The sequence below is a fragment of the Dryobates pubescens genome, chromosome 3 (assembly GCF_014839835.1).
Source record: "Dryobates pubescens isolate bDryPub1 chromosome 3, bDryPub1.pri, whole genome shotgun sequence".
NCBI lineage: Eukaryota > Metazoa > Chordata > Aves > Piciformes > Picidae > Dryobates > Dryobates pubescens.
Genome location: NC_071614.1, coordinates 1,280,803 through 1,304,300, shown reverse-complemented (window position 1 = coordinate 1,304,300; position 23,498 = coordinate 1,280,803). Strand labels below are relative to the sequence as shown.

General features: G+C 53.9%; 1 protein-coding gene across 2 annotated transcripts in view; it reads right to left on the bottom strand.

The window, feature by feature from the left end:
* Positions 1–3,865: 3,865 nt before the first annotated feature.
* PDE7A (phosphodiesterase 7A) overlaps positions 3,866–23,498 on the bottom strand; it is a 51,652-nt gene continuing 32,019 nt past the window's right edge. Inside the window, exons 3-13 of one of the 2 annotated variants that reach the window (XM_054179088.1) lie at positions 19,834–19,917; positions 12,961–13,112; positions 11,748–11,811; positions 10,825–10,920; positions 8,740–8,840; positions 7,829–7,960; positions 7,459–7,550; positions 6,752–6,896; positions 6,525–6,621; positions 5,336–5,416; positions 3,866–4,658 (exon numbers count right to left, since the gene is read on the bottom strand). In XM_054179088.1, the coding sequence (XP_054035063.1) occupies positions 4,441–4,658; positions 5,336–5,416; positions 6,525–6,621; positions 6,752–6,896; positions 7,459–7,550; positions 7,829–7,960; positions 8,740–8,840; positions 10,825–10,920; positions 11,748–11,811; positions 12,961–13,112; positions 19,834–19,917 (1,262 nt within the window). In that variant the 3' untranslated portion in view covers positions 3,866–4,440. The remainder of the gene's footprint in view (positions 4,659–5,335; positions 5,417–6,524; positions 6,622–6,751; positions 6,897–7,458; positions 7,551–7,828; positions 7,961–8,739; positions 8,841–10,824; positions 10,921–11,747; positions 11,812–12,960; positions 13,113–19,833; positions 19,918–23,498) is intronic. The other variant, XM_054179091.1, reaches the window with a different exon arrangement.

The window sequence follows — 23,498 nt, the reverse complement described above, 5'->3', positions numbered from 1 at the left end:
GCTGCTGTCTCCAGCCACAGATGTAGGAAGGACTGAAGCTAAAAATGAGGTTAACGAGAAACAAATTAAACAAGAGCTGTTTAGGAAGCAGTGGACAGCTCAGCTGCACACTGAGCTGCAGCCAGGGCTGCCTCTGACAGGAGGAGCTGGGGCTGGGGCTTCCAGAGCTCTGAGGGACTGCTGGCACAAGCACAAGATGCCTCTTGGAGCTTCTGGGTTCTAGGGAAAGAGAAAAAGCAGCTTAGGTAAAGCCAGCTGCAGGGCTCTGGGGGGGCTGCTGCCCCGGGCTGAAGGGAGCTGCTCTGGGGGGGCTGCTGGGCTCCAGGGGGGCTGCTGCCCTGGGCTCAAGGGAGCTGCTCTGGGGGGGCTGCTGCCCCAGGCTGAAGGGAGCTGCTCTGAGGGGGGGCTGCTGCCCCGGGCTGAAGGATCTAACCAGGCTCTTGACCATGGCTGAAGCTTTGCTGCTTTTAACGAGATTGTACAGCCCAGGAGGATGTTTTCTGGTATGAAACCTCCCAGGTCCCTTCCTTCCCTGCCATCACTGTCACTGAGGGGCCATGGGGTCCTTGTGTTCTTTTAAATGCCTTTCAAAAGCTTTTGTTGTCGTTTTTTTGAGAGGTAAATGTTGGTTTCACGTTTTGTATTTAATGCTCTGTTGCCACTGGCTGAAATTAAAAGCAGTTAAAATAAACACTCTGCATGCCACCAGGTTCCATCCTGTTGTGGTGTGGCTATAAATCAGTGGTGGTGACAGCCTGTTTCCCTCTCCTTCGGGACTGGACCCCTTGCCTGGCCGTGAGTCACAGGACAGTGCTGGTGATTCAGTTACAGGCAGATAAAGACCAGCAGTAGCCAGGGAGAAGAAGTTTGTGCCTTGCCCACAGACACAAGAGGAAGGTCCTTGTCCAGCCAGGGCCTCTCCAGCCCCTGCTCCCCAACAGGCCCCTGTGAGGCACAAACCTTCTCCCCTAAGGTCTCTGCTGGAGCTTTTGGAGACAAAACCTCTCTACAGAGTGGTTGAGCTGCTGCTGTTGATTGTCTGATGCTGTCAGCCTGTAAAATTCAGGCCTCACTTGCCCCATGCCACTGCTGGGCTAAAGCCCCTGCAAACCCCACAGCAGGCTGCCTGAGCTGCTGCTTGGGGCAGGGAGCCAGCACCCCAGAGCCTGTGACAGAAATAAAGCACTGCTGAGGCCTCGTACTCAAACCAAGCCCCCAGCAGCTCCTGCAGTGAGAGGCTCTTTGAGAGGTGGCTGCAGGCCTGGCCTCTCAGTCGAAGGCAAAGAGGACTTGGTGCTTTCCCACACTTACCTCTGCAGAGAAGCTCAGCTGCAGCTCTCTGGGGCAGGTTACTCACATGGGCATCACAGTGAGGGAAGGGAACACTGGAGCAGGCTGCCTGGGGATGTGCTTGAGGCCCCATCCCTGGAGACATTCAAGAGCAGACTGGATGTGGCCCTGGGCAGCCTGATCCAGTTGGAGGTGTCCCTGCTGGCTGCAGGGGGTTGGACAAGGTGCCCTTGGAGGGTCCCTTCCAACAAGACACAGTCAGTGAACCACCTCTGTCCTGGCAGCTGCAGCCAGCACTGGTGCCCATGGCCCCTTAGAGCCAACCTGCTCCAAAGCAGACTCTGCTGTGCCAGCCAAAGCTCCTCAGCCCCTCGCTCCTTCCTGGGGTGAGGGCAGCCAAGAGCGAAGGAAGGAAGCTCAATGCAGGTTCCAGAGGATGGTTTCAGTAGAAATTTATTTCTTTCAACATGGCCACTTTGAGATTCAGGGCAACTGCTTCAGGGAACAGGAAAGAACCAGCAACAGCTTCAGCTTGGAAGGGAAACAACCTCGACAGCTTCGTTTGGGAAGGGAAACCACCTCAGCGACTTCGTTTGGGAAGGGAAAGAACCAGGTGGAGTCAGGATTTGCTTCTCAGAAAGGCCAAGCTCTGAGGTGATCGATTTGGGCAGGTCAGGACCAATTAAAGTGTTTCCAGATCCAAAAGTTGGCTGCAGCCTTGGGCTACCCTCCGTGCGCCGGGCAAGGCGAGGGTCCGGGAGCGTCAGGCGAGAAGAGCTTTGTTTGTTCATGGCAAGGTCACAGCAACAGGCACGTTTCCAACTGGGATGGCAAAGCCTCTGCAGATGGCTTTAGGCTGCAGCTCTCTTCCCCCCATGGCTGTAAACAGAAGTAAGGAACAGTCTGGTAGGAGAACAAGCAGCAAGCAACCGACGGAACGAAAGCACCAGGACAGGAGCTCCACCTCGCTTCCGGCCGTGCTGGCTCCGCTCCGCCCCACCTCAAGCCAACCACAGCAATGGAATGTTTGCAGTTGAGAATTAGTCCTTTTTGTCCTAAAACCCCCATTCCCTCCTTTCCTTTCTTTGCTTGGGCTTTCTTGTTTCCTTCCCATCCAAGCCCCTGTCCAGTGGGTGATGTCTCCAAGGGAGGAGCAGGTAAACAATGCACTTCTCCTTTTGTCTCTGGCTGGGGGGGGTTATTATTTATTGTTAGCATTTTCTGCTCCAATCCAAACCCCAAAACACCACAAATTTGGTCACTTAGCTTTGTGCATAGTTTAAGGCAGCTGTAGCAATTTGTTACAGTTTCCTCCCCACCCTCCCCACCCCCAGTGTGGCTGTTGGGGACGACCCTCAGGGTGGAAAAATAAATTAGAAGAAGAAAAGGGGTGGCAGAAAAAGGAAAAAAGGGAAAAGCACCCAAAAAAAAAGGGGGGGGGGGGGGGGGGGGGGGGGGGGGGGGGAAAGCACAAAAATGAAAACAAAAAGGAAGATTCACAAAAATGGAGAGAGAAGATACCAAAAAAAGGGGAAAAAACCAAGAGAAAAGGAAGGAGGAAAAAACACATAGGAAAAACACACAAAAAAAGGACAATGACACAAAGTGAAAGAGACAAAAAGGAAGGGAAAAAACACAAAAAAAGGGAAAAAAAACACAAAAGGAAGGAAAAGGAAAAGCAAAAAAAGGGAAGAAAACAGGAAAAAGGAAAAACACTAAGCAGAAAAAGGAAAAAAACCAGAAAAGGAAGGGGGAAAACCCAAAAACCAGAAAGGAAGCAAAAAGGAACAAAAGCAAACCAAAAGGAGAAAACCACAAAAGGGGAAACCCAAGCAGCACGACAGGAGGCAAACAAAGAGACAACACTGAGCAAGGCAACCCCCCCCCCCAACCCGGGACCCCCTGCCCCCTCCCCACCGCCCTCCCCCCGCAGCCACGCTCCGCACCCGCGGGGCCAGGTGGCGCCGGGGGCCTCAGTCCCCTGCCCCTGTGGGGCCTCTTCCCGCCCCACCGGCCGGCGCCTGGCCAATACCCTGAGCTGATTGTGGAGTCTGTTGGTTGTGTCGTCAGCCATTCCCCGGGCCGGGTCCTTGCCCTTCCTTGCAGGTGCAGTTCAAGCAGGAGTGGAAGCAGCATGCGGTGCTCCCACTGCCCCTCGCGATGCAGGCCGGACGCTTCCCCCCGCCCCTACGCCCCCACCTCCCGACCCCCTCCCCGCACTTTGTTTGCTTCTGTTCCCCCCTCATGTTTTTATTTCCTTTGTTCCAGATCCTGTTCCCCTTCCCTCCTTCCCAAGCTGGTTGGTCGGGCTTTTTCCCCACCACTGGAAGAGTTGCGTTCCCAGGGAGCAGCGGGGCGAAGCTGGGCTCAGTCCCCGGGGCTCAGAGCGAGCTATGGCAGACAGGGAGAGGTTTGTTCCTGGCCTCCAAGGAGCTGCAGGCTCCACCTGGAGCTTTTGCTCTCTCTCTTTTTTTTTTCTTTTTTCTTTTTTTTTCTTAAAAAAAAAAAAAAAAAGGCAACAAAACCCCAAAGAAAAGAACCCCCCCCCCAAAAACCCCCAAAAGGATAACCCCAACCCAACGACCCCAACAGTTTTGTTGTCTTTTTTTTCCCCTCAGCGGTTCCTTCACAGCCGTGAAGCCAAGGTTGGGAGTGTAGAACCGGCAGGTTCCGAGTTCTGTTGTAAACATGGAGTCTGGCCAGAGGCAGCAGAGGATGGGCACTTCACATTTCCCTACCAAGAGAGGGGCTGGGAGGAAGGGGGCTGCCCTCACCAGGCCTCGCTGCAGCCCAAGGCAGCGGAACCACCCCAGCCTTGGACTCTGAAGACCCTTCGTTTCCTTTCGCTCTGTTTCTCCCGCGAGTGAAACCGAGGGAAAAGGAGGAAGCCCGGAGGCAGAGGCGGCTCCGGCACCGCCCCCCGCGGCTCAGTCCCTGCTGTGCTTTGCATATGGAGGCTCCGAGCGCAGTCCGGCCGGGTATTGCTCTGGGTTCTGGCCTGGCAGGGGCAGCAGGGCTGAGTCAAAAGGGAAGCTGGAAATAAATAATGCTGGCATCACTTCGGACCAAAACCTGGGGCTGGGGAGCGGCTCCTGTCGTCCAACCCTGCAGATACCAAGGGAAGAGGCAGTTTCGTCAGGAAGGTTGAGGTCAGGACAAGCGAGGTTCCTGAGGTAATAAGTCTGAGTCCATCTCCTCGAAGGCAGGGTCCACGTCATCGCCGGCAGCACCGGCGGCCTGCTCCCGCTGCACCCCCTTCCAGCTGGCCTTGTTGAGTCCCAGGTGGCCCAGCATGGTCTGCGAGAGCCTGGTGTTGGAGAAGCGTGCCCACTCCCCGAAGAGAGGCTCCACCAGGTACGTCATGAAGCCTGCAGCAGAGGCCACACACACGGCCCGGTGAGAGCGCAGCCCCGGCCCCCCCCCGGGCCAAGGGGCAGCACAGCCCCGGGCCCGCACCCCCACCCCCGGGCCAAGGGGCAGCACAGCCCCGGGCCCGCACCCCCAGCCCCGGGCCAAGGGGCAGCGCAGCCCCGGGCCCGCACCCCCACCCCCGGGCCAAGGGGCAGCACAGCCCCGGGCCCGCACCCCCAGCCCCGGGCCAAGGGGCAGCGCAGCCCCGGGCCCGCACCCCCACCCCCGGGCCAAGGGGCAGCGCAGCCCCCCCCTCCCCCCCACCCCCCGGGCCAAGGGGCGGCGCAGTCCCCCGCCCCCCCTGCCCACCGGGCAGTGCAGCCCCCCCCTCCCCCCCGGGCCAAGGGGCAGCGCAGCCCCCCGGCCCCCCCCCCCCCCCCCGCAGTAGCAAAACTATAACCCAAGGCAGCAGAGCTCTAACTGGGGAAAACTCCACTGCAGATTTTCGGGATCAGGGTTGTTTGGGTTGGCAAAGCCCTCCCAAGATCACCCAGTGCAACGCCCAGCCCCACACCACCATGGCCATCAAACCATGTCCCCAGGGGCCATGGCCAGGGTTTCTGGAGCACCCCCAGGGATGGGACCCCAGCAGCCTGCCCACAAGGCAGCTGCGGGCAGAGCCCCGGGGCATTACCGATCTGGATGTTGGCGATGGTTTCTGTCTGCCGGTCACAGAGGGGACTCACACCCAAGTGGTATTTCTTTTCGATGTCTCCTGAGGAAACAGAGTTGGCAGCTGTTAGCTCAGCCGGTCCAGGCCCTAAGGGGGCCATCAGACACCAACAGAGGGGAGATGGGCAGGCTGCTTCACCTGGGTGGTCCCTTGCAGCTGGCTGAATGCTTTGACTCCTCTCCCCAAGCCCCCAAGCAGGGCTTTGCATTGTTCTTTAGATAATACTGAAAGAAAAAGCCCTCAAATCCCAGGGCCCTGAAGGATTAACCCTTCCCAGGCTGCTGCACCAAGGACAAAATGCCCCTGAGCAATGTGGAAGGGGAGAGCTTGGCCTTCAGACCTTCCTCTCCACAGCCTTGGTCACAGTTTCACAGAGTGCGTCTGGGTGGAAGAGACCTCCAAGGGCATCTTGTCCAACCCCCCTGCAGTCAGCAGGCACATCTCCAGCTGGAGCAGGTTGCTCAGAGCCCCATCAAGTTTGACCTTGAGTGTCTTCATGGATGGAGCCTCCACCACCTCCCTGGGCAACCTGTTCCAGCACCTCCAGTATTTGACCTGAGAAGCAGCCTGACAGGCTCAGCACCAAAGGAGCCTGCTGCCCACCGGTGGCACCAAAGGAGCAGGTCCCAGGTCAGCTGAGCCAGCCTTGGGAGAGGAGCAGCACATTTTGCTTCATTATTAAACCAATTTACTAATCCTGGAGAAAATGTTCTCTGTGTCACTTAGAAGCTTTATGGACTGCTCACAGCAGCAGCCTTAACTGCATGGTAACCAAACCCCCTCCTCCTCTGCCCTCCCCTGCTCCCCAACAGCCCTCCCAGCTGCTTCAACAAGGAGGACTCCTGATGAAGGGGTCTCCTAATTCACTGAAACCACTCCAGAAGTGCTCAGTGAGCACAAGTGTGCACCCGGAGCACCTTTCAGGCTGAAGGCTCTCCTGAGCCAGCCCATCCAGGTCCTGATTCTAAGCAGCCTCTTGGCTGGGGTTTAGCTGCACCAACCTTTCCCAAGTAGAAGCCATTAGGGTTAAAAGGAAAAAGCCCCAAGGGCACTGTACATCTGTCAGGCCAGAAGACAAAGCCCAGCAGCCAGGCAAGGGCTCTCTCCCCCAGCACCGGAGGTACCAGCAGGTCCTGCTCCTCTCACTTGCCTTGATGGAAGAACTCCTCTGTTACTTTCTCACTCCACTGCTTGCTCAGCTCCCACGTCCGGCAGGGGTTGCAGATATCAGCGCACTTCAGAGCCATCTAGGAAGGCAACAGCAGTGTCAGAGCGGCCGTGCCCCCGGCAGTGCCAGCTGGGGGCTGGCAGGAGTGCCCAGCACTGCCAGCACTGGAGGGGCTTGGGACTCTGAAGCGCTGCTGCCACCCAGGTCACCTGGAGGATGAAGTGTCGGTGGTTGGCGTTCTCCAGGCATAGGTCTCCTCTGTCCAGGTGGGATCGGAACATGGCCAGGTACTCGTTCTGCTGGCTGATGTCAGTGGCAAGAATCAGGTCTCCTATCTGGCTTTCCATCAGCTGCCTGCAAGCAGGGGCAGCACACTCTCAGAAGGCAGAGCAAACCACAGCAGCAGCCAGCCCCACGCTGCTCAGACTCGTGGCAGTGTCTGTGTTTGCACTGGGCTGTGAGGATGGCCTCTGAAACACTTCCTACACGAGAGCCCCCGAGGATGCCCAGCCCAGGGGGCCCCCGAGGATGCCCAGCCCGGGGGGCCCCCGAGGATGCCCCACTGGCAGCTCTCTGGATGACAGGAACAGTTTTTAGCTTTCCCTTCTTCCCTCCTCCTTCCCCCCCACTGTTTAAAGCTTGCTTCTTGCTACAGGAGCTAAGGTCTGTTTTAACCTGCAGCTGTGGTGGCAGAAGAGGAACCAGCTGCCAAGGCTGACCCGAGCAGGAGCCTGACTGGATGGAGGGAGCTGCAGTAAGGGTTCCTTTCCACATATCACGCTGCCCCATGAACTGCCTCCACTCCAACACCCTGGCACCCAGGAACCCTTAAAAAAGGTCAGGATCTGCAGCTTGGAGTCAGAGCTGCTGGCAGTGAGGCTGCCTGAGCCCAGCCTGCTCACCCCTGGAGCCATACCTGTTCTCTAGGGACATGTGTGCAAATAAACCAGACTCTCTCAGCAAGCCCACTGCTGATCTCCAGTGATGGTTCTCCAGTACTGAGGTATTCTGCCAAAGGAAAGGGGGTTAGAGGCAGCAGGCAGGGAGCCAGAGCAGCACCAGACTCGTTCACTGGGGCCTGGGGATGCTGCTTGCCTTATTTCCTTGCCCAGCCCCTGAACACTTTGGTAGCTCACAGGGTTTTGTTACCCCAGTGACATGGGAGCAATGCCTGGATCCAAACCTCCCCCAGGCTAAACACCCCCAACCCAAAGCCCTTTTCCCTGCTCCTCAGGTATTGCCCCAGCCTGCCTTTCACAGGACCACCAAGCCCCTTTTGGCCTTACCTTATATAAAGTTGCTAAGTAATGGTTTGTTTTAATTAGGAAGGGTTGGTTAACACCTGGGTGATCCAAATCATGTGTGGCAGCTGCTATTAAACTGAGCAGGACATCCCATGGGGTTAAAGATCTGGAAAGCTGGAAGAGAACAGCAAGCATCCTGTTAGCTATGCCAGAGTGCCCTCAAAGCAGGGCTGGGTGGCTCTGCCAGTGGTTAACAGCCACCAGCAACTCAGAGCCACTTCTCATCATTCCAAGCCAATGTTCCACTGACTTCTGACAGTGCTGCCCCCACAAAAGCTGCAGAACTGCCAGAGTGCTCTGGGGAGTGTTCTTTCTGAGGGGGAATGTTTGGCCTCCAAAGGTGCTGGCACACAAAACGCTACTTCCTGGCTGGTCAGGAGCTCCCCATTTCCCAACCAGAGCCTGGAAAGCACCCAAGGAGCCAGAACTTCTTTGTCTTCATCTCAGAGCAGAATGCAGAGCTGTGCCCCTCAGGGAATGCCACACTGGGGATCAGCTGCACCGAGGACACAGGATCAGAGAGCTGCTTGGGTTGGAACAAGCCCTCTAAGGTCATGCAGTCCAACCATCAACCCAACACCACCATGTCCCCAGTGCCATGGCCACACAGTTCCTGAACACCCCCAGGGATGGGGACTCCACACCTCCAGGGGCAGCCTCTTCCAGTGCCTGACCACTCTTGCAGGACAGAGGTGTTTCCAGGTGGACAAGTCCACCATCAGGCACGAGGTGTGAAGCCAGGGCCTCAGCAACATGCAGGGGACCTCCCTGCCCTTGTGTGCTCCAGAGGGGGTCCTGCTGAGGGTTGGGTTGGTTGTAACAGCCTGCAGTGAGAACAGGCACACAAAGCAGCTGCACACACCCCTGGGGAGGAGGTGAGAACATCCCCTTACCTTGGGCTCTTTTAAGTAACAGTGCATGGCCTGAGTCACATCAGCAGCATGGACTGCGTTGTGATAGGGGTTCTGACTGTGATAATCTTCCTGAACCATAACTGCAAGGGAACAACAAACAGCCACACTTCAGTAACACTGCAAGGTTGGGTGTGCCCTTGGCAGGCACAGGAACATCCCCACAGAGGTGTGCAAGTCAGTAACTGAAGCACCAGGCAGGGGCAAAAGGTTTGTGTGGGAAGGAACAGCCTTGTCCAAAGCAGATCGAGGAGAGGTGAGGTCGCCTCAGAGCAGAGATGAAACAACTTCAACAGAATCTGAGATATCTGGGCTTGGAGAACTTGCCTGGAAAGGCTCTCTCTGATCATAGATTCACAGAAGGGGTTGACTTGGAAGGGACCCTCAAGATATCCAGTTCCACCCCCCTGCCATGGGCAGGGACACCTCCCAGCAGCACAGCTTGCTCAAGGCCTCATCCAGCCTGGCCTGGAGCACCTCCAGGGAGGGGGAGCCCACAGCCTCCCTGGGCAGCCTGTGCCAGTGCCTCCCCACCCTCACTGCACAGAATTTCCTCCTTATCTCCACCTAAATCTGCCCTCCTCAAGCTTCAATCCATTCCCTCTCATCCCATCCTCCAGCCTGCCTGAGGGACCTGAGCACAGCAGGGAGGTGATGCTGTGTACAAAGCCCCAGGATGACTTCCTATCATGCCTGAAAACCAGACAGGCTCAGAGGGACTAGGGGCTGCCCTCCTGTCCCATGCAGTGCTTCCCTTTCCCCCCTTTAGCTGCTCCACTTACAAGCCCTGCATGGAACTGTGAGTGCAGTGCCAGAGCATTGCTGCCATGGCCTGTGTGAGGAGCTGTGGCTCATGGCAAGGCAAAACCCTGCAGCCATCCTGCAGGCACAGTGCTCAGCTGACACCTCAGGTGGAAAACAAGGAAAATCAGCATCTCTGGGCTCTGGTAACCTGCAGGAGAACTCCCTCCCACCTATTCCTCACACCCAGTGCATGAAGGAGGATGTTCCTGGCTTACTCCTCATTTTGTTTCTGGCTTCCTTCTCAATTTCTTGTTTATTGATTTGAATAAGCAGAACCAGGGCAGTGTCTGGGCCACAGTTTGCCAGAGCTGGGCTGCCACACCAAGCCAGGGGCTGCCAGGTTGTATTTCCCCTCTCTGTGTCTGCAGGGAAGGTTCCTTGACTGGACCAGATGGGCTTAGAGCAAAGAGATGTTTCTCTTACTGCTGTTGATTAGGAGGAAAAGGGAAAGGAGGTGAATTTCAAAGCTGGAAGAGTGATTTTGTCTTCTTCCAAGTCTGACCTCATTGCAGTGAGCCCCATGTTAACTGTTGTCATCTTTTGACAAGCAGTGAACCAATCCAGGCACTCCTACCTGGGCTGGCATTTGCTAGATCCCAACCATGCAGGAAGTAAGGGAGACAAGAGCCTGAAAACCACACTCAGCTACACCTTGCAGTAGCCCAAGAGCAGATTTCCAGCATCATTTTCTTCACCTGCCACTGGATCAGTCCGGAAGGGCAGCTGACTGACCTTTGGGGAACGGGAGGGAACTGAGTCCCCTTTGAAACCACGGGAAAGGAGGCAGAGCTGGAAGGGGCTCAAGCTGAGGGAGAATGGGAATGAGGACAGCAAAGAGGGGAGTGAGAACATGAGACCTGGCCAAGCTTCAGCACAGCCAGGAAACCAGCACAGACCTCAGGAATTCAGCTTCACACAGAACCAAAACTCAAGAGGGAGAGGGGAGCTGCCCAGGCTTCCCCAGTCCCAGTGCCACCACCAGTCCCAGTGCCACCACCAGTCCCAGCCCCTGAGAGTCAATACAACACAACAGCTGCTAGGAAGCTGGGACAGGGCTGGCACCCTGCAGCTGGGACAGGGCTGGCACCTGGATTCAACACAGATTTCCACACTCCTGCAGACTTTGAAAGTGTCTCAATCAGCATCATTTCAATCACCACCTGGAGTGCATCACTGCTCAGCTAGGACCAGCAGTGAGCAGAGAAGGGCTGCAAGGAGCTGGGGGGAGCAGCAGGAGTCACTGCCATCAGGAGCTGCCCTTACCCAAAAACCTCCGGAGTTTCATGGTGTCCAGCTGGAAGTGCTCAATGAGTCCATGAAGATTGAACAGGTGAAAGGTTAAGCTGACAAGACTGTTGCCTGCAAACAAGATGAAAACACTCAATTCATTGGCAGCCAGGACATCAGTGACCCTCAGGTGCATTACTGCAAGCACAGTGCTCACACACATTGCACAAGCAAATGGGCAGGGGCAATGCTGCCATCCCAGGGCAGGAGAAGGCTCCAGGAGCTCTCTCCTCCAGCAGGGCATCAGCAGAAGGCATGGAGCTCTCAGCTGGGAGGAGGAGAATGTGGCTGGGCAGACAAAGCAACAGTTCCCACTTTGCAAAGTGCTCACAGTGGGATTCAGCCTCATCCACAGCATGGTGCAAGACCTCACAGGCAGCCCTGCAGCTTCAAAGTGAGTCACAAAGCGCTGAGGTGAAGAGCAAACTGCCACTGCCATGGCTCAGTGTGCCCTGGGCCTGTGCCAGCTGTCATTTCAGCAGCTGCTTGGCCCAACTGCTCCCTCTTTCACCCAGGACATTTCCAGTTCCTGCAGGAAATGTGCACTAGGAGAAGCTTCCAACATCCTTGCCCTGCTCCAAGCTAGCAATGTCCTAGTCACCTGCAGTGGGCAGGCTCTAAGAGGCAAGAGAGAGCCTGCAGAGGTTTGCCTGCATCATGTGCCTGCTACTGACTGCAGACAGATCTCACTTGTGGCTTGTTAGAGACAATCACAGAATGCTCTGGGTTGGAAGGGACCTCCAAAGCTCACCCAGTCCAACCCTGATGAAAGCTGCCTGATGAAAAAGGGGGGGTGGGGATGGGGGGGGTGAGCCAAGCAATCACATCCTGCACCCTAAGAGCAGAAGTCTTTCATGCTAGGACACACAGCACAGATGGAGCAGCCAGAGCAAACTCACCATTTGTCAGTCTATCAAAAAGAAAAATATCAAAATTCCAATTTCCAACCTTCTCCAGCATGCACTGCAAGAAAACACAAAGCTGTCAGTTCCCCCTCAGGGTGTCTCTTCCCACAGCCCAGGAGAGTGCTTCAGTTTTCAGAGACAGGCAGGGTTGTGCATTGCCACACACAAAATAAATGGCACTCAGAGCAGATTGAAGTCTGAGAACTGAAACCCTCTCAGCTCCGTGGTGCAGACTAAAATGCAAGCAGTGCCCTGCCAGACTGGCTGCAGAGAGTCCCTCACCCTTCAGCCACTGTCCTAAAGGAAATCAGACAGTTCCAAGACTGAGGTTACAACAGGACACCTCTGCCTTCAGCCTCTCCCACCTCAGCTCCTGCAGTGAGCCAGGGCACTCAGCTTGCTGCAGGCTTTCCCCTTGCTTGATTTGCCTTTTTCTTGCTGCTGAGGGAAGTAACACCTGGACCTTCTACTGGACATGGCAGCCAAGCTTCTCATCTCATTGAGAAGCTTTTGACTGCCCAGCCAAGTGAACCAGCACCTCCCTGCTGGTGAAGAATCATAGTCCAGAGAGACACAGAATGGGTTGAGCCAGAAGAGACCCTGAGGGTCATCCAGTTTGTGGTGGATCAAGGGACACCTCCCACCAGCCCAGGCTGCCCAAGGCCTCATCCAGCCTGGCCTTGAACATCTGCAGGGAGGGGGCAGCCACAGCCTCCCTGGGCAGCCTGCAGTGCCTCCCCCCCTCCCTGGGCAGCCTGCAGTGCCTCCCCCCCTCCCTGGGCAGCCTGCAGTGCCTCCCCCCCTCCCTGGGCAGCCTGCAGTGCCTCCCCCCCTCCCTGGGCAGCCTGCAGTGCCTCCCCCCCTCCCTGGGCAGCCTGCAGTGCCTCCCCCCCTCCCTGGGCAGCCTGCAGTGCCTCCCCTCCTCCCTGGGCAGCCTGCAGTGCCTCCCCCCCTCCCTGGGCAGCCTGCAGTGCCTCCCCCCCTCCCTGGGCAGCCTGCAGTGCCTCCCCCCCTCCCTGGGCAGCCTGCAGTGCCTCCCCCCCTCCCTGCAAAGAGCATCCTGGGGCTTGCAGGCACAAACCAAAGGGCGAAGCCCACGGGGGCTGCGCTGCGAGCAGCAGGTCCAGGCCAGCAAACAGCCAGAAGTATTTTACAAGGACCAAACCAAAGCAAAGCAAAGAGATGACCAAAAGCTGGAGCAACCAACCTTGGCTTGTCCATTATAATCATCATCCAAGATGTTGGAGGCGTGCGGGCCGGCGCTGCCGCGGAAGAAGCGGGAGGAGCGCAGGTACCTCTGGAAGCTCAGCAAGCGCCTCACGTTCCTCGCAGACACAGACACCTCGATCTCAGAGTTTGCTACAAGGGAAACCCAGACAATCAAACACTCTCCCAGCAGCCTGCACCCCAGAGAGGGCTGGCCAGGCCAGGGCAGGGAGGCTGCCTGCTGGGGTGGGCTGGAGTTGGGCCTGGCGCTCGGGGCGGGTGTCAGTGCCGGCCACAAGTAAGAGAGCTTTCCTCGAGTGCAGAGCTCAGAGAGATGGAAGTGTTCTGTGTGAGCACCCTGTGAGGAGAAACAAGCATTGGAAGAGCTGAAACTGAGCTGTCTGAGGACCTCTGGCACTGAAAGGTCAGAAACGTTAGGGGAGCTGTGTACAAACAGCCAGCACTGCAGACAGCTGCCTGACGTCCAGGCAGCGAGCCACGTCCCCAGCAAAGCTCCTCTGCCCTCACACCTCAGTGCCAGCCACTGCCTGCTGATCCAGGAGCTCTGACACAGATTTCAGAGCTCAGAAATGCCCTTGGCTGGCAAAGTTTTAACCAGAGTCAAGGGATTTGGGTGCTCTTGCAGACAACTCTGCTGCAACCTCTCCTCTGCCAAACAAGGACCACAGACTCCCAGCAGCTCCAATTCCCCTTCCCAGCACAGTGAATCTTCTACCCTCTTTCTGATCCAAAGGTTTTGCTTTGCTTTAAGTGGTTAGTTCTAACAAGAGATGCTGGCTTAAGCTTGATCCCACCTGAGATGCCTGAAGTGGTTCAGAAACAGTTTTGCATGAACAGTCAATAATCTTGAAATTCCCTCATGCTACCCAAAGTGACTGGGGGGAAGGGAAAAGGAGGGGAGAAGGGGAAGGGAAGAGGGACAGAGGGAGGCTTGGCATTAGAACAACCTCAGTTCAACCCCTGCCTTCTAGCAGAAGCAGTTTCATTCTCCCTAAGTCTTTACCCACATCAATTCTTCCCCCTGCAGATGTCCCAATGCACTTTACGTTCTCCATCAGTTCATCAATCCATTCATTTCCAACCTGCACTAAGCAAAGCCCTCTGGACAGGCCTGGCAAGGCACAAGACAGCATCTAGGGAAAGGCAGCAGCATTTCACACACACATCCCCCCCAGCCTGGGCTAGCAGAGATGCAACTGACACAAGACCATGAAACACTGGAGCAAGGGGCTGGAGCTCCCAACAGCTCCCTAGGGCTGACACAGAGTAACCTCACAGAACAAATCATCTTCAAGTCATCACAGTCAGGCCAAGGGTTGATCTCCCACAGCCCAGCTCTGGAAGCAGCTGATAAAACTGCTTACACAGCCACATCCACTCACACACAGGGCAGTAAGGACACAGTCACACTCTGCCCCTCTCCCAGCCTTCCTAAGCACTCTGGATAAAGGGAGGAGACTGCCTGAGCAGTGCCAGCCTGCAGAGCACAAAGCAGGGAGCAATGGAAGAAGCTCAGCAACCATGGCTTGACCCAAGCCTCTCTCATTTAATCTGCAAGGACAGGAAGAAGCTGCCCATGAGAGAAGATTTTGAGCCCCAGCAGCTTGCTGCAGCTCCAGAGCACCAAATTCAGGGGGACTACAGCAGTCCCAAAGGCAGATTGCTCTGTGTAACAGCTAAGCATTTGCCAACAAGACACTTCAGAACAGGTGAGTCAGCTGTGGAGGTTTGACAGCTGATTAATTTCAAACGAAAATGGGTGGCTTTCAAGGAAAGAGAGGGAAGGGAGCAGCAGAGAGAGGTTCCTCAGCTGCAGGAACACTGACAGCATCCATGGCTGCAGTTTGCTTTTCCTCTCAGACAACTTGCTATGAAGGAGAGAAAAAGCAACCAGTTCCCAGCCCTGGCAGACCAAAGCTCATGGGATGGGCTGCTCCAGGGAACCACTCAGTTGTGCAGTGGGAAGTTGGTGTTTCCCTCCTGGCACAGGCAGCTCCTCTTTACAAGCATGATTAATTAGGGAGTGCCAGCCTGCCCTCTGCCATCCTGAGTCACCAAATGCTCATTTCAGAGCCCCTGCCAAAGCCAGGTTCAGTAACAAGCTCATCATGGGAAGGAGGAGGTGCAGAGGAGGTTACAGCTGCTCGAGAACAAGCAGGCTGCAAAACATGCCCTGTGTCATTTGGAGCCTTCAGTGTGCCAAACACCCCTGCAGGATTCAACCATGGCCATCGGATCAGGAGCTAAGGGCAGGTTCAAGGACAAGTCTGACACTACATAAATGCACAGGGCCTGGAAAGCCTGGAGACCTGAAACAGCATGAAAGCCAGGGCAGGAGGCTGGCATGGGAACGAAGCCACAGCCCTCACCAGCACCTTCCATGCAAGGAACCAGAGGATTGGAACTGCAGCTTCTGTGCAGGGTCAGCTCCCCCGGGGCCCCCAGCAGCTCCCCCGGGGCCAGCTCCCCCGGGGCCCCCAGCAGCTCCCCCGGGGCCCCCAGCAGCTCCCCCGGGGCCGCTCCCCCGGGGCCGCTCCCCCGGGGCCCCCAGCAGCTCCCCCGGGGCCACTCCTTCTCCTTTAACTCTTCGTCCCCTACTTAAGCAGCCCCCAAAGTGTTTTTCACTTCCAAGCGGTCGGCTTTTATTAATCAAACGCTGCTATTCTTGTTTGTAAGCATCCCAACTGAGCTGCTGGTGTTCTCAAAGAGTGCCTCTGCCTGAAATAAAGGACCAGCTCTGTTCCCCACTCTCAGTCATTCTGCTGATGCTCTGCAAAGACAGCAAGAAAAATAAAACCTAATTCAAGTTGTCTTCGTGCAACAGATTCTGTGTTTTCCAAGACACTTATTTTAATCTCCCTTCCCACTCCCAAGCTGAAGTGTGTTGTACTTTGTGAAAACCTGGGGAAAAACAGAAATTAATCTTCTCACATTTTAGAGGGATATTAAAGACTTCTTCTTCCTCATGCTGAAATAGAAACCCCAAATCAGTAGAGCAAAGACGGCTGCCAACCACAGAACCATCACCTACTGATGACACACAGCCACTCTGCAGCTTTTGGGGAGCAAGGAGAGGCCCCAAGGGGAAGAGGGACAACTCCTTTATGCTTTGGTTTCGTTTTTCATTCATGGAAACCTTCAATCCCAACAAAAAGCTTCAATCTGCTTTGAATACAGTGCTAAAAGCCTCTGCTGGGGTCCTGGTTAAGGCAAGGCATAAGAGCTCTGCCTCCAGTTCTTGCCTGCTACAGCCCAAAAGGGGCACAGGAAATGATCCATGCTAAAAGCCACTGAACTTTGGGACTACCAAGAGGGCTGCCACCAGCAGAAAAAGGAATTAGAAGACATATAGGAGAGGATGGATGTTGTGTGAAGGGGAAGGCTGAGGTTTGCTGGGGGAGGGGTCAGCAGAGGAGGGCTTTTCCCTTGAAATTCAAGGGAATCTCCTCCTTCCAGAGCATTCAGCCCTGACATTTTGCCCAGATTCAACCCAGCTGATCATTTTCACACAGCAGATACTCCCACCAAAGCTGCTGGCAGTTCCCAGCACCTGGAAATGCACACACTGGGCAGAAACGCTCGTTTTCACACGCCAGCTCTCCCCACACTTGCAATCAGGAGCTGTTTCTGCCCCAACTGAAGGCATTCCCCAGCACCTCACACCACTAGAGGGACCCAGAAGCATTCCAGCGGCAGCTCTGCTCCCATCAAGCCATTCAGAAATGCGAGAGATCTTGGCAAGCACTGTGTCTCCTGGCTGAGAGGAATCCAAACCACTTCACCTTCCAGAAGCTCTAACAGTGCCACAACTAAGAAAAACTCTACTGTGGAGTCTCCTCGATCACAGGATGGGAGAGAGTGGAAGGGACCTCTGGAGATCATCTAGTCCAGCCCCACTGCTGAAGCAGGGTCAGCCACGGCAGCTTGCCCAGGAGCACAAGGGCCAGGTGGGTCTGAAGGAGGCTCCAGGAGATGCTCTTATGGAGGTGATGCCCTGCAAGACATCACCAGAGAATTCCTTTCCCGAAGAGTCTTACAGACTGAAATAGTGCCACAGAATCACAGAAGGGGTTGGGTTGGAAGGGGCCTCTGAAGGTCATTAGTCCAACCCCAGGGCACTCAGCAGGGACATCCTCCACTGGAGCATCCTGCTCAGATCCTTGAACAGCTCCCAGGGATGGAGCCTCAACTCCCTCCATGGGCAACCTGGAGCAGTGTTCCAGCAGCCTCGTGGTGCAGAACTTGCTCCTCACAGCCCATCTCAATCTGCTCTACAAACTTTACTTTGTTAAGTCCAGCTGAAGATGCACTCCAGGAAACAGAGGCGATTAAAAAGTAAGTGAACACCCCCAAGACCACAAACCCAGCAGCTTCCTGAAGGTAATGCATTCAAAACTCAGTCCTCTTCAAACCTACCAACAAAGAACTGGGTTAAACTGGGGGGAAAAGAGAAGTGGTCAGCAGATTGTGAGCTGGACTTCCTGAAAGACATTCAGCTTCTTCACAAGACATGACTGACACCAGGAAGACACTGGACACCAGAATTCAGCCAAACAGAACACAGACTTGCAGTAAGACTTCAACACTGGGAGCCACAGCCAGGACAGAAGCCCCCAGCAGAACAGGCAGGCAATGGTCACTGCAAAGTGCTTAGAACCAGGGGGTGGAATTAGTGGAGAGGAGAAGTTACAGTGAAGCTTGACAAGGACCATGAAGGGTATCCATGCACTGCTGCTGGGGTAGAGGGGAGGGAAGCCAACACTTGATGTGGTTTACTCTGCTTTAGCTGCAGAGAAGACCCTCGGGGGGGCAGTTTCTGCCCAAACTTGCTCCTCTCTCACGCTGCCCACTGCTCAGATGGGCCAACATTTCTTAGCCATGTAGCTCTGTGAAGGAAAATCCCTCTGGAGGGCAGGGAGAATATCCTGGAAGTTAGGTCAAACCTGGCTCTCCACCTGCAGTCTGGAAGGATACTAAAACTCTTTTGCTTAAAGAACCACTGACCTGGACTCAATTAAAAGCCAACATTTTGCTGATAAAACCAATTCTGTAATAGATAATCTCAGATTCAGGGAGAGACTGGGCTGAATCCACCCCTTCAGGTTGGAAGGGACCCGAAAGACCATCTAGCTCCAACCCCCTGCCCCAGGCAGGGACACCTCCCACTAGGACTCCTACTGCCTGACAAAGCCCACAGCATATGGAGTCACAGAAACATTTAGGCTGGAAAAGACCTTTAAGATCATCCAGTCCAACCAGGGAGCAGGAGTCTGAGGTCAAGCAGCAGTCCTGAACTGCAAAAGAAAATCTGACTCTACCACAGCAAGTCCCAGAGCTGCCCCAGCAGCTGACTCCAGAGGGAAGTTACAGCCAAGGAATTTTTTGGGCCTCCTAGCAACATTCTTTGCTGTCATCAGACACCACAGTTGATGTTGCTCAAAGTTGGTGCCTGTGCCTGGACAAGCAGGAACAAGAAGAAAGGGTGTGAAAAGCCTCTTCCTGATTAGTCATGGGCTGCCCGGTGCACAGCCATGGGGAAAGACAGCGGGAGCCCCACAGCAGCACAGCCACCGGCCAGGGCTGCCTCGGAGCACAGAGCTCTGCTAGCAGCTCTCAGCCTGATAGGCCATGGAAATACCTGCAGGACAGAGTGAGGCAGCTCCTAACTCACATGCTGCTGCCACAGAGGATTTTTATAGCACTCCATACAATTAGCAGGACCTGAAACAGAATCCTCACCCTCTATTGACAAAAACCCCAACACAAACCAACCACCCACCCCCCCAGCAGACTCTTCAAACTTTGTTTTCTCACCTAGTTTGTGCCACTAGCTTTTGAATGAAGCTCAGAGTCTAAGAGTTCTGAAGCAGTGATCTGCTTTCCAAGAGGAACTCAGAGATCAGAATATTAATTGGACCAGCTTCTGCCACTCATTGTTATGCACCAAGTAATTACAGCCACCACACTTGCTGCCAGGGGGGAAGAGTTACTGGAGCAGAATGCTTGGAGTGGTCTGATTCAGTCTTGGTAGAGACACCTGAGGAGATTCAATGCATTCACTACCATTGGCAGCACTCAGTTAAGGCTCAACTCCCCTGCACTTCTGCTGCATGGTGGTTATCAAAAGCTTTTGTACTACAACAGCTGCTGACAGATTTAGTTATAGAAACAGAGAGGGGGGAGTGAAATCCAGAATTATTCTTCTGATAGCAAAGAAAATGTTGGGGGGGGGGGAGGGGGGATAAAGTTTTGGAGGAAAAAAATAGTTTCCTTAAACACAATTAATTAATTCTTAACCTGCTGTTTTCTTAGAACACTTCAAGACTTATCTAAGATCTGTCTGTGTCCAAAAACTGAAGTCCTGGCTTCATGCTTGGGTGTAACATTAATTGCTGCTGCTGAGGTCAAGAGCATTGCTATCCAATTGTCTTCAAACATCATCCTGGGCCAGGCAGGAAAATGTTCTTCTCACCTGGTTGTGTGTGCCAAGGAAGAACTCAGCACTCAGAGTCTTCATTTCCAGAGGGATTCAGGATTCAGTGAGCTTAAACTCTGTTTTTAAAGACAGAAGTTTAGAGATTCCCAGGCTGCACTGGGTTGGAAGGGACCCTCCAAGGTCATCCTGTCCAACCCCCCTGCAGTCACAGCAGGGCCACCTCCAACTAGAGCAGGCAGTGAAGCTTTTCCTCTCATCTTTGCTGATGAAGTAGCACTAAAGACTCTTCCTAAGAAGCATAAAAAATCAGCCTTGCCATATAAGCTGCTGGCTTTAATTGCAAGAGGCTCAGGAGTTCAAAAACTAATGGAAGCCTTTGTTTATTACTTTGTCATGGAGCTGCTTTCAAATACTTACAGTGAAAAATACGGAAATCAATGTATGGATGAGAGCCTCTTCTCTCTGTCTCAAATCCTGCCCGACTTCTTACTCGCACATCTCCTAGAAACAGGGTCAAGAGTGAAATAAAAGTCTGGAAGAGTGGCAGAGATAAAATGCAAATGAACATAGCCTGGAGGGGGAAAGATTCACCAACTCAACTGGAGGAGGGTTATTCAAACAATAGGCCGACTTCAGCGCTCAGTGCTGCTTGAAAGGTGAAATTCCAAGCTTGAAGACTCGGCTGGCATGCAATCTGCCTGCCTGCTCCTCTCACTCCCCCCTGCCTGAGCACAGCTCGCCAGAAGCACGGGAGAAGCATTCAGATGGAATTAGGGACAGCTTGCTACACCAGCATGGGCAAAACACACCTTCAGAGGACAGGAGACAGAACATTAAAGGCTGGGCTGGCTCCTCAGTCACACACACAGAACAGTAACACCTTGTACCACAGCAAAATAAAACCAGATTCGGGTCTAGAAACGGCAGCTTGGAACAAGTAAGCTGGGGACGAGATGGGGTTAGATCACACAGGAGAGTATTCTCCCACTAGCATTTACTTACTTGTGCTCAGCTGTTTGAGTATTACACAAGAGCCTAGTAAAACACCAAAACTCAGTATTAAAACGTTATCAAAGCCCTTTGCACTGCAGTCAGCTTCAGCCTGAACCCTGCAGCATGCCAGCTGACTTCTGCTCAGGCACTGGACCAGCTGAAAGCTGATCAGTATTCCCTGGTTAGCTATCTGCACACATTCACCTGATTAAAGGCTTGCACTTCAAATCTCTGGCAGCCACAAACTGGGCAACCCTTGGAGGCTCAAATGCAGCAGAGGTTCACTTCTCAAGTCCTAACCAAGTGGTGGCATTTAAGATGGGAAAATGTCCTGGTGTCTAGTTGTGAAAATACTTTCTGCTCTCCTCAGGCACAGTTTGATATGAACCCCAAGTTTGTCATCAGCTTCCTGTGAGGCCAGAGTTTGATTACCTGCTTCCTGTGATCCCAAAGTTTGACACCTGCTTCACAGGAACCCCAAGTTTGACATCAGCTTCCTATGAAGCCAGAGTTTGATTACCTGCTCCTATGAGCCCCAAAGTTCAACACCTGCTTCACAGGAACCCCAGCAGAAGAACAAGACAAAATGCAGCTATTCAATTTCCAGCAACTGCTAACTTCCTGGGAGCAGCTTCCCCCTTTCCTCTCCATCCTGCTCATCTGTAATGCTGAAGCAGGCAACTGATCAGAAAACAGTTAAAGCCACTGAGTGAAACTTCAGTAACAGACTTCTAACACTTCAGAGGTGTCTTCCTAGAGATCCATCTCTCTGCACACTGCCATATCTGTGCTGCCAGACTTCACATGAATGTTATCTCATGAGGCAGGCTGGAAAACCCACAAACCCTGAAGAGGCCAAGAGTTCCCCAAAGAACAAGCCTGAAGTTCATGTAGCAGTAAAACCACACCAAACACACTTCTAACTCCTTTGGGGGTTTGGAAATTGAAAACCTTGAGAGCTGCAAGGGGGAATAACCCCATTTCTACCTGTGGCTATTATTTTTCAGCCCACTGATAATATATTGCTTAAGGAGGTTTCAAGCATTCACCTGAGCAGAGGGCATGAGGCAGTACAGAGGCAGCAAATTGTAGAACTCTTCTGTTGGGCACCCAGAATAAATCAACACAAAGGAAAAAGGGAGGACATTCTGGAAGAGGAGGTGAGGGCATTAGTGGCTGTGTAAGGAAAGAGAAATTTAGAGGCAGCAACTCTCATTACCTTTCACTCAGCTATCTGGGCAAACAGCCACAGCAGGGTGAATGAGCTCACAGACTGAATTACAGCAGAAGAGAAGAGGGGTTTAGGTAAGTGTTTGTTGGTGTTTTTGACAGAGGAGATGATGCAGCTTTTGTGCACTGTGTGGTTTTCAAGGCAGTCTTGGCCTCCACCTTCTACCAACCACGATGTGAATTAGCCTCAGTGTAGAAGGGGCTGTGGGTGAACAATTCACCTCAACCTGCCATGAACAGCAGAATCCTACAGTGGGTTGGGTTGGAAGGGACCTCCCAAGCTCATCCAGTCCAACCCCCCCTGCAGTCAGTAGGGAACATCCTCCACTAGAGCAGGCTGCTCAAATCCTCAAATCCAAAATGAGGACACCCAATCATGGGATGGTTTGGGGTTGGAAGGGACCTTTAGGGTCATCCAGCCCAACCCCTCCTGCAGTGAGCAGGGACATCTTCAACTAGAGCAGGCTGCTCAGAGCCCCAACCCACCTCAGCTAGAATGCTCCAGGTGATGTTAATCCTGACAGTTACAGTGCTGCCTGATCAAGAGGTTCAGATCCTGACAGGGACCACAGCCAGCTCTAGTTGCCAGATGTGGGGTTCATTTTAGATCTGATGCTCAACCCCAAAATTCAACTGTGAGAGAGCCAAGACTGTAATGCTGCTGCAGCCCTGAGATCACAGGTCTGCAAACTGCATGGCACAGGGGAATGTGTTATTTGCTAGACATCATCCTTCAGGGCATGGCCACTGAGTCACAAACATGACAAAATAGCTGTTCTCCAAGCAGTTGGCTGCATTTTTTCCCTACATCACCAGGACTGTAAGTATTTTTAAGACAAAGGCTTGAAGACTGAATAAATAGCAGAAGGAGGAATGTGAGAAGCAGTTTTGCAGCTCCAGCTGAGAAGGCATCAGTGCTGTAACAAAAACTTACCTTGAGCCAGAGCTCTTAGTTCCTGCCCCCCCCCCCCCCCCCCCCCCCCCCCCCCAGCTTGCTGCTCACACAGCAAGGACAGCTCTGATACTCAGGGGGCAGCTGAAAGGCCACAGCTGTCATCCCTGCCTGTTAGGGTTACACAGCACATGCTTGGTGCTACCCTAACACCCCAGCATGGCACAGTAACAATGCAGCAGCTGCCCGGGGAGAGGAGGCAGAAATCACAGAGCATGGAGAAGGACTGCTGGGAGCAGAAATGATGACAGACACCTCAAGGGAAAGCACCCAAGGCAGAGCTGTGAAGAGCAGGATTTCCAGCAGGAATCATTAGCTTCACAGCTTAAAGCTCCCAGGAAATTTGTTGGAGAAACAGAGGACAGGTCAGCTGAATGTGGCAGAACTGAAGCAAAAGGAATACAGCATCACAACCGCTACCAGAGGAGTGTGAACCTGTGCCCCACAGCAGCTTTGCCTCCACTGTTCTCTATCCGAAGTGCTCAGGACCTCTGAAGGAGGCTGAAACACTCCAGTCTGAGCTGAGGTACACCTCACCAGCACAAGCAGTCACTGCCCCACTCCTCCCCCATGCACAGCAGCAACACTTTCAGGCAATATAAAACCCAAACAAATCAGAAGAGCAAAGAAGAGCAAAATGAAGAAAGCAGCAAGAGGACACAGAAGCACTTACAGGAGCTGTTGAGAATCCCTCCCAGGTGCTGAGAGCAAAAGCTGGCTGAGGTGAAGCAGCTCCAAGGGCTTAGAAGAAAAATTCTACAATGCTGCATCTGTATCTGTATTTTAAAATAGTAAATCAGGCCCTGGGGAGTGGCCTGGGAGTATTTTGGGCACGGGGCATGACAGATGAGTCAGAGCCAACGCCGTTTGTTTATATCCCTGCTGATGGGGACAGTTAAGTTCCTTG